At 39.5% G+C, this 11,005-nt stretch overlaps 1 protein-coding gene across 1 annotated transcript; it reads left to right on the forward strand.

The window, feature by feature from the left end:
• Positions 1–422: 422 nt before the first annotated feature.
• LOC134865775 (GTPase IMAP family member 4-like) lies at positions 423–9,129 on the forward strand. Its single transcript, XM_063885482.1, is given in 5 exon segments — positions 423–584; positions 1,281–1,912; positions 7,203–7,694; positions 7,697–7,753; positions 7,755–9,129. Coding segments are annotated over 5 exon segments (1,566 nt in total). The 5' UTR covers positions 423–559; the 3' UTR covers positions 8,115–9,129.
• The last annotated feature ends 1,876 nt before the right edge of the window (positions 9,130–11,005 follow it).

Raw genomic sequence — 11,005 nt, forward strand, 5'->3', positions numbered from 1 at the left:
GTGTATGGTTGGTCTCTCTGTAAACACATCAACTACACATTTCTTTAACCATTGAAGGTGTTTTACTCATAACTATCTAGAGTCTAAGAATGAAAGGTTCTGTTTGTTGTAGAGTTTGTGATTTTGGATGTAGGGTTTAGTAAACACTCAGCAGAACATGTCATTTCTCTTGTTCATATTAAGACAGGACTGCATTCAAACACATTAAAGAACATCACTCAAAATCTGAGTTTACCATCAAAGCTTTCCATTAAAGCTAAATTAATCAAACTTGTGAACTTAAAACGTCTTCTCTGGATTCTATGGGTCATATAAAAATCATTGTCTCAAACAGTCCCTCAACTCTCTGTCTTTACTTCTCTTGTTCTGTTTATGAAGAGAAAGATGTTATACTTTTTAATCTCTGAATCATCCCATCGTAGCTGAGCTTCAGGCTGTGGCGTCAGCAGTGTGTAGGTGTGGTTTGCTGCAGGAAGTCTGTATTTAAGGAGGTGTTGCTGCAGACTGACTTCACTTCTTTAGCTCAGCAGCAGACCAGCTCCTCTCTCCATAGCCAACCATGGCCTGCAAAATTACCCGAAATGGTGAGTGAATAAACTGTGTTGTTAACGATGATTGTAACTTATCTAGATACATATTTATAGATGGATAGGTGACTTGCTGTATTTCCTGATAATGAACAGATCATTAGAGGCCAGTGAAAGAGGAAGGGAGAGAGCCTGGGTGAAGACTGACATAAACTTACCAGGAATAATAAGAATAGTTAGGGGGAGCCAGTCAGAAGTTTGTTTGGCTCCTGATTATTTACTAAAGGCAACTAATACCCTTACCAAAGGAAAGGTAGAAACTAAACATGTTGTGGTGACCATTTGTCAAAAAGGGTTTCTTATTGAAGTGGACGTACAGCTAGTGGCCTCTGCTGCACCATCTCAGTTAGGATGTACACCGGCAGTTAAGACGTCCAACATCCAGACAAGATCACCGTTTAGTTTGGTTGTATTTCCAGTGTTTGTGTTCGTCATGCTGCCAACAAGGTCCTTCAGGATGCATCACTTGACATTAAGAGACCTTTATCACTAAACCTGCCATTCACCTAATTAATGCTCTCTATGGTGTCAATAGCGTGTACAGGAATAACTGAAAAGCATCAATTGAATGACATAATTTCTAGACGTGTTCTAGATTATTTAAACCATCTGGAGCTTTTCATCATTGTTCATGTGGTAGTTGCAACACGTTATAAATACCTAGATTGTTAAATATTTCCTCATCTTTTTCAGCCCTCCCATCAGAATCAAACACATACAATAATAAGGAAATCCGGATTGTGATGGTGGGGAAGACCGGAGCTGGGAAGAGCGCCACAGGAAACACCATTCTGGGAAAAAAGTCCTTTAAATCAGAGTTCGCTTTTAAATCTCTGACTAAAGAATGTGCTAAGGCCTTTGGTGTAATGGAGGGACAAAGATTTGCTGTTATTGACACTCCAGGTCTGTATGACACCAAGATTGATGAAGAGAAGACCAGAAAAGATGTTGGCCAGAGCATTTCTTATGCTTCTCCTGGACCCCATATCTTCCTGATCGTCATCAGACTGGGCAGATTCACAGAGGAAGAAAAGCAGACAGTGAAGAAGATTCAGGAAATCTTTGGAGAGGAAGCAGACAGATACAGCATGGTTCTCTTTACCCACGGTGATCTGCTCGAAAGGAGACCTATTGAAGAGTTCTTGGAGCAGAGTGAAGATCTGCAGGAACTTGTAGGTAAATGTCACGGCCAGTACCACGTCTTCAATAATAAGGAGAAGGATCGTTCTCAGGTCAGAGAGCTGCTCAACAAGATCAGACATATAACAGAGAAGAACGGAGGAAGCCATTACACCACAGAAATGTTCCAGGAGGCCGAGAGGGCCATAGAGGAGGAAAAACAGAGAATCCTAAAAGAGAGAGAAGAGGAAATATGCAAACGGGTAGAGAAACAAGGAAATAGAATAGCGAAAAAGTATGAAGAAGTAATGCAAAAAATCAAAGAGGGCCATGAGAGGATGAAAAGACGAAATGAAGATCACCAAAGAGAAATGGAGGAGGAGAAGAGGAGGATAAGAGAGGATGAGGACAGGAAGGCCAGACAGGAAGCTGAGAGAAGAACAAGTACATGTACAATTTTATAGATTCATTTTTTAGATAATACCACTGAGCTGCTCTGCATGAGTCTGACCTTCTTCTGCTGGACTGCAGCTGATTTACCAAACCTGCTAGCTAATCTTCACAGCCCCCCTTTTGCATTTGATTTGTAGTAATATCAATTATTCCCAGAGTGTGTGTTGTGATCAAATACTACTAAATACTAAACAGAGAACCAAGATGTTCACATGATAAACGTGGAGTTTATTCCTCTGACATCAACTGAATGATGGTTTCAGATGTTGTGTTTTCATTGTTTGATTGCTTTTCTTTTACTAGAGAAAATAAGAACAGATAAACACATCATGAATTCATTTGATGAATATACTTTAAAATGTTTTACAGATAAAAACTCCTGAATAAATTTCATTCATGTGCTTTTGTTGATTAATAAAGGATCTGAAAGAGAGTTTTGAGGGTCTCAATTCATTCACCGTTAAAAGCAAACTGGAAATGAATGTGTGCTCAATCTGAGCATTTTAAATGTCCAAGTAACGTCAAGGATTTTCCATCATTGACCTTTATATCCAGAGAATTCCCCAAACTCATTAATGATCTGAAGAATATCTGGACTGTTCCCTTGGTTTGACCAACAGTCACAATCACTACAGCTGGTAACTCTGCACTTATTAATAGGGTCAGATTACAATATTCTACCCCAGCAGCCCCAGGTTCCCCTAATGGGTCAATGTCTGAGTAGAGGTACTCCATAAGGATGCCCTTTATCCCCTTCATTATCTGCATTAGTGATGGAGCCTTCAGCAGAAAGGATCAGATCTAGAACAGAAGTGTTTCACTCTGTGGACACATGGGGGTGCTGGAACTCAAGGGTTTGTGTCCTCTTGAATGATTCATGTAATGCTTTGTATCAGCATAATATGACTACAGACATGTTTGTTTATCAGTGCCTCAGAGGACTTTGTAGTGGCTGCAGTTCATTTCTGTCTCTCATGTGATAACTGTATATGAAAAAGAAACACTCTCAATAAGAGTTGAAGCAGGTTCAGGCTTCATAATCTAAAACACCTTTTAAGTATTTAGTAAACTGATCAAAGTATTAGTGTTTTTCCTTCATCTTCACGTTGTATCACGGTGGCTTCCATGCATTTAACTAAAAGGGAAAACATCTTTAACGTTGTTCAAAGACATTTCAGAATCAGCATTAGGAAATGTAATTTTATGTTATTAAACTCAAGAAAGTCAATAAAATGTTGTAACTCAATCTGTGACTTCATTTTCAAATCAGTGTGTATTTGTGTTCCTGTATTATGTATGTTGTGGGGCCCATGAGCACAGAGTGACTTGCAGAGACTTGCTTTTTGTTTAGGGGTACAATTTTGATCTTTACAATGTAAATCCTTTTCAACATTACAATGCATCTTCTACTACTAGCACTTAATAAAAACTAAAAAAGACATAAAAATCCACTCACACAGGGACCTTATGTCACCTAATGGGTGTTTTTGGTACTTCTAGTACATCTAGCTGTTAATTCGACTGTAATACCGTCTGAATAAAAACAATAAATGTAGGCCTTACAGTATTATTTCCCTTTCTTATTCAGAGTCCCTAAAGACTGAACCACTGCTGCAATAATATATAATGATTGTAATTGTCCTCTTTAGCATTTCCTGATCTGAAGCCCCTCTCTACAGTGGCCTTCAAAATGTTTACAAATTAGCATCTAGGAAAAGATTCATATCATACAGGATATTTTTCAGATCAGCCTCAGTCAAAGTTAAGGTTAGGGTTGGTTTTAACATTGTTAATCCTGAACTGAAGGATTTCTTCTCCTCTAACCTTGTGTAAATTATATCTTCTAAGTTTTGAAAAGATCCTGGGGTTGTGCAAAAATAAAAACCTCTCTTTTCGACTGTCCCAATCTACAAACCTCTGAGAGCCACCTTTGAAATCTACAGGGACTTCTTTACTCTCAAAGCCTTTTAAAAAAAAACAAGTCATTTCATTTAGTTCTACCTTCATGTACGGTAAACTGTGGCTGTGGGACTAAGACACACAATGAGGTTTCCACCAACAACTCTGTATTCCAGTGATGATTTATTTATGGGAACTTATGGTGCCTTTAAAGAACAGGTGGCATTGCTGATGGGAGGGTGAACCGGGTTATCTGTTGGCAGTTATAAATGAACCATGAACATGCAGGTGGACCGGATATTCAAGATGTGCTAAAAACAGAACAATAAAGGGCGTGAATCAACAAATACCAACGATCATCGAGAGCTGAGAATAAACACAACACAAGAGAAGAAGAAATGCAGAGTAAATGCTAGAGTCACATCGTTTATGCAGCTTTATGTAGGTGTGTGTGTGTGTGTCTGAACATAATGCTGTTCTTGAGTTTATGAGCAGACTTTGTAGACCTGGTGTAGGTTACATTAAACCATTTAGAATAAAGAGACAGATCAACATGAAGACAGGTTCTTGGTGTTTGCTGTGTGTAGCTTTGTCATCCTGTCCATGATTCATTGTGTATGGTTGGTCTCTCTGTAAACACATCAACTACACATTTCTTTAACCATTGAAGGTGTTTTACTCATAACTATCTAGAGTCTAAGAATGAAAGGTTTGTGATTTTGGGAAGTATGAATAAAGAATACTTGACAAACTAGAAACACGGAAGACTGGATATGAGAAAGCATTCAGCAAAACATGCAATTTCTCTTCTACATATTAAAGCTGCAGTTAAAACACCTAAAGAACATCACTCAAAGGCAAAGTTAGCCGTCAACATTTTTAGATTTATTCTCAATGGAAAAAACAGCCTGTAAGATATCACGTAAACACCCATGGGGTGTGGTTTGTTGCAGGTAGAGCATACAAAAAGCATTGTTTCAAACAGCCTCTTAACTTTCAATCCTTACCTCTCTCTGAACCAGCACATCAGCTCTCTACAATCCAATAATGGGAGGCAGTAATAACAAATATGGTAAGTCAGGATCAACAAGTATTTCTATCCTTTATCTACCGGTGAAACAGGTGACCATTGAATGTTCATGCATTCATATTTTGCATTGTTTTTCGTCAGTAACATGACGATCAAGAACTTGTTAACTATTATAGTTCTTTAGTGTGCTTACTGTCATTTCCCTTCTTACGTACTCAAAATGAGTCATCAGTTTATAATTATATTCATATAAATTGATCTTTAATTTGTGTGTGTGATTTTGCAAGATACATGGCCGTGTGTGAATGCAGCACATTGGCCTTAAAATGGGGTTAGAATCACCATTTGTCTTTTTAGGTTCTCCTGGCTGTAACATCGCAGTTCAGATCAGAATGTAAATTAAAGTTTGGGTTTCCAATATTCGGTACAGTATGCCATTTATGTTTGGTATAATGATTTCAGTTCTAAGTCTATCAAATGAGAACCAATTGCTCGAAAATTCAGTATTTCATTCATTGTTCACTCCCTGTGTTGACTCTCCTTACCTCCTGCCTTTGTGTTTTCCTGCCTGTTTGATTGTCTGAATATTTTCACTGGCTACGCTTGAGTTTTTGCCTGTCCTCCCCAGTTGTGTCTTGTCTTTGATTAGTGACATTTTGATATGTATGTATATATTGTGTGTCAGCGGGGTGTGGTTAGAGCAGTCGGAGAACAAACAGCTGATCAGATCCAGGTTACCAACACTCTTCTATGTAATGACTTGATTACCTGATACTGATCAGCTGTTTGGTCTCCGGCTGAGACTCCCATCACTCCCGCATCCGGCGCTCTAACTACACCCCGCTGCCACAAAAAAAAAGAACAGATTTATATATATGACTATCTTCCCTTCTGCTCTCTGTTAATTTGTTGTCTGGTTCCTGATGTGTCCCGTCTGGTTTCTGATGTGTCCGTGTTACTCGTCCCCTCTCTGGTCGTGTACTCGTCCCTCTGGTCTGTCTCGTTCTGTTTGACCCTGCCGGGTCCCCCTGTTTTGGTGTTAAACTGTATTTGTTATCAGATTCTCTTCGATAAAGACTTGCTTTTTGTCTATACATACCCGCCTTCCTCTTTTTAGGGCATTTGTGTCCAACATCCTGCCAGAACCCTGACGTCACCCCCCTTCGCCTTTTCTCACAACTCAGGATTCAGCCTGACATCTTCAACTGTGCCACTGCCCCTAACCCAGCCCTACCATCCGAGACACCGCGCTCAACAACGGTTTCAACCGAAGGCTTTCTGCCCGAGTTCCTATGCCCCTTTCCAGCTACTCTCCTATATTTCATGGTCATTCCACCCCAATCCTTCCTAGAGACCCCCCTCCCCCCCCAACCACCCTGCTGGATTCTTTTAACTATTATCAGGGACGTCTGGAATCTGACCGTGGAGGGGAGGGGTTTCTGTCATGATCATGTCTTTAGTGTCTCACGTGTCTTGTTTCATTTCAAAGTGTTCCTGCGACTTTGGCTGCTTGGGAGTTCTGTCGTCTTTCTACCAGGAGCTTGTGGGTTGGATCCCAGCCTGTGCAGTCCGCATGTGTCCTCGGGTAAGATACTCCCGATGTGAGTGTGTGTGAGTGTGTGTGAGTGTTAGCTTCCCTCGAGCAAGTGGTGCTGCTCTGCATGATTCCTGATGAGTGGTTCTGTTTTGTCCTTGTGTGGTTCCCTGTGTTCCTGCCAACGCTCCTGCACACGTTGGGTATCCTTCTGATTGAATGTGTTGGGATTTTAGATTATATTGTTTGGTTTGATGTATTTGTTCATTTTCAAAGAGAGGGGATATCAGACGTTAGAGGGTCTGACAGGCACTCCTTGTGGTTTGTTCTAATAACCATTGAAGGTTGTATGTGGAACCCCAGAGGTTGTATGTGGAACCCCAGAGGTTGTATGTGGAACCCCAGAGGTTGTATGTGGAACCCCAGAGGCTGTATGTGGAACCCCAGAGGTGTTTTGTGGAACCTCAAAGAACAAAAATGTTTAAAGACAGAAATAAATGTTTTTTTCTGTTTTTCAGACTATTCATCTCAAGCTTCTACAACCTGCCACAAGACGAACTCGGGCGATACACACTACCACAATGATGAGGTAATCCGGATTGTGATGGTGGGAAAGACCGGAGCTGGGAAGAGCGCCACAGGAAACACCATTTTGGGAAAACACTCCTTTAAATCAGAGTTTTCTTTTAAATCTTTGACTGAAGAATGTGAAAAAGCCTTTGGTGAAGTGGATGGAAAAAAGGTTGCTGTCATTGACACTCCAGGTCTGTTTGACAACAGGATGGATGAAGAGAAGACCAAGAAATCTATTGCTCAGAGCATTTCTTATTCTGCTCCTGGACCCCATATCTTCCTGGTTGTCATCAAACTGGGCAGATTCACAGAGGAGGAAAAGCAGACAGTGAAGAAGATTCAGGAAATGTTTGGAGAGGGAGCAGACAGATACAGCATGGTTCTCTTTACCCACGGTTATCTGCTCAACGGGAGACCTATCGAAGAGTTATTGGAGGAAAGCGAAGAGCTGAAGGAACTTGTGGACAGATGTAACGGACAGTATCACGTCTTCAATAATATTAACCTGGAGAGGATCGTTCTCAGGTCAGAGAGCTGCTCGACAAGATCAGACATATAGACAGAGAAGAACGGAGGAAGCCATTACACCACTGAAATGTTCCAGGAGGCCGAGAGGGCCATAGAGGAGGAAAAACAGAGAATCCTAAAAGAGAAAGAAGAAGAAATACGCAAAGAGAAAGAGGAAATGGAGAAGAGAATAGAGGAAAAGTATGAGCAACAAAGAAAGGAACTGAAAGATGACAGAGAGAGGTTGGAAAAGCTACGTGAAACTATGCAAAGAGAAATGGAGGAGGAAAGGAGGAGATTGAGAGAAGAGCAGGAAAGTAGGGCCAGGAGTGAAGCTGAGTACAGCTATTTAACATTCTATCTCTTGAAATTCATAAAGGCCATCCTTTCCAGTGTAGGATTAAGAATATAGCTGATTTGCATGAAACAGTCAGGATCGATGCTGGACGGCAGCAGATTTATCAAACCTTTGACTGACTGCTCGTTAATCTTCAGTCCCCCTTTTTGAATTTCGTGTTGTGACTTAAAGTTTCATCAGTTATATCAGGGGTGAGTTGTGACCAAATACTAAACAGTGTCACAGAATGTCCAGAACAATCATGATAATAATTAATAATAATTAATCAACTGAACAATGTTTTTCAGATGTTGTGTTTTCATTGTTTGATTGCTTTTGCTTTTGGGAAGAAGAATAAAAAGGTAGTAAGGGTTGTACTTTATCCTCCTCCTCCCCCTAGGTCATGCAAATCTCTCTGAAATGTAGTAAGTTAAGCTGTAAGTCATGTAGGGGAAAGCTTGACAGTGAAAGTTGTGGGTCTGCGCTCAATGGCTTTGCTGTGGAGGCGCGATGAAGGCGCAGCAAATTTCGTTCCTTTTTAAAACCATAACGATGGCAGCCGAGACACTCGCCATGGAACAGGAAGTAGTTGTAACTTCATTGTACAGTCTCCAAACTACCAAATGTGGTGTGCTTGATGAGTCATAGCACCACCTACTGGCAACAGGAAGTCAGCCTCATGTGAAAACATGATGAAATAACAATGCATAACGTTCTGTTTGTTAAGAGGGTCTCTATAGCGCCACATAGTGGACATATCAAGTGGTGCAATGTGTGCAATATCTGCAAACAAGGACTTGTGTGAACAGGCCCTGGAGACTTTCATTTGGCTTTGAAGCCTTTCATACCCAAAGTCAATTTAAAGAATGTAATGAAATGTAATCTTTTATTTCGGGATGTTTCTGTGGATGTTTTGTGGTTTAGTGGGTCATTTATCTCAATAAGGTAACAAACGTGTGGAGAGCATGCACGTTTCTCAGGCCATCCCTGGGACTCCACCACTAACACTGATAACCATGCAGAGACTGTGGATCATGTGTGTCTCAGTGATCATGAAATAAAGCTGACAATAAATGCTTCACTGACATCATTCGTGGTAGATGTGTTAAAGGACGGTTAATCCTAAAGGAAAGGAGTACATTTCCCAACAGAGGGATGAAGAAACGCATTCTGATGGTTCAGGAAGAGGTTGCCCGATACGACGTTGTTACACATAAAGCAACACTCCATCCTTAAGTTCACAACACATCTGTAGACACGTGATTTTCACCGACAGGAAGGGAAGGAAAAACTTGAAATCTGAAAATAATCTAAAGCTAAATAAGTACAATATTTACAATATTTACCCACCTAAGAACATTCAGATTTTACAAGTTGTATACTTTTACACATAATAATATAATAATAATAATATAATAATAATAATAATACTAAAATAATAATAATATCATAATTATAATATCATAATAATAAAATAATTATATAATAATAATAATAATAATAATAATAATATCATAATAATAATAATAATAATATAATAATAACAATAATAATAATAATAATAATATCATAATAATAAAATAATTATAATATAATAATAATAATAATAATTATAATATCATAATAATAATAATAATAATAATAATAATAATAATAATAATAATAATAATAATAATAATAAAATAATTATAATATCATAATTATAATAATAAAAAATAAAATAAATAATAATAAGATTTAAATGCATGACTTTAATTTGTAATTAAGTATTTATTTAGGAATCAGAATCAGGTATGCACACGTTTACAGGGAATATGTGCACAGCTTATGCAGGTGCATGATTTATATAAACAACGGCTCTCACGTCAACACATGGACTTAAAAACAAACTCACCCATCTGAACAGATAAAGTACATCAAGAAGGATCACTTCAATCTACTTCTCCTTATCACCCTTTTCCATCTCCATGTTCTCTCACTGTACCGCTAAGACTATCTGCCCCAGCTGTGCGTCATGATGAGTAGTGAGCACGTTGGAGTTTGACTGCGAGGAATCTGAGTAGTATGTTCCTGCAATGGCAGAGGCTGCAGTTTCAGGACCACATTCCTAGGACCCTAGCTTTACGTGACACTGCCATCTACCGAATGGGGACATGGAGATGGACGACAATCAGAGTGTGCGTAATGTGTAGTTCTTAAAAAGTTGTATTCGTTTAACATCAAAAACCATTCCGGTGTCTTGAACTGAAGTGTGAGTAGCTAACGATAACTATGACAGTCTTCTCCCTTAGAGGCAGGAGTGGCTGGACCATACACTCTTCCATAAGTGGGTCAAAAATGTCCCACTTCAGAATAATATGTGCTGTTAAGCATCTATTGTTGGTTAAGAAAAATCCCTTGTGTATGTTTTATATTATCCTTTGGTCCAAACAAGAAAGATCTCTTTTTTGTTCATTATTCATAATTTAAAATATGGTTTAAAACATTTTGTAAAAAAGGTTTTGAACACGAGTTCCAAAAGAAAATCAAAAGGAAAAAAAAAGGGAGACAAAAAGAGAGAGTTTTGAGATGATTAGGGCCGCATGAAGGAGGTAGAATAATCAGGAAATAGAGGGACCACTTTTAAAGTCTGAATTTAGTGGGAGACAGGACAATGTGTCCCACCCCCTCCAGGACACACTGTCCGCACTGTGCAGCTCCTTCAGAGACAGGCTGCTGCACCCCCGGTGTCTCAGGGAGAGATACCCAGGGGTCCTTCCTGCAGCGGTCAGACTCTATAACCAGCATGGCCCCCCGGTTGTTCTGTAAAGCTGTCTCTGGCTCTGCTGCTGCTGTAGCACGTTTACATTTCCCCTCTGTGGGACCAGCAAAGGGATTCTGATTCTGATTTACTAAAACAGAATATTCAAGCACGTCTGGTCCATTTTGATGGCAAAATGAAGATCATGTAAACATCTCTCAACATC

Source organism: Eleginops maclovinus, chromosome 6 (genome assembly GCF_036324505.1).
Source record: "Eleginops maclovinus isolate JMC-PN-2008 ecotype Puerto Natales chromosome 6, JC_Emac_rtc_rv5, whole genome shotgun sequence".
In the NCBI taxonomy this organism is placed as follows: domain Eukaryota; kingdom Metazoa; phylum Chordata; class Actinopteri; order Perciformes; family Eleginopidae; genus Eleginops; species Eleginops maclovinus.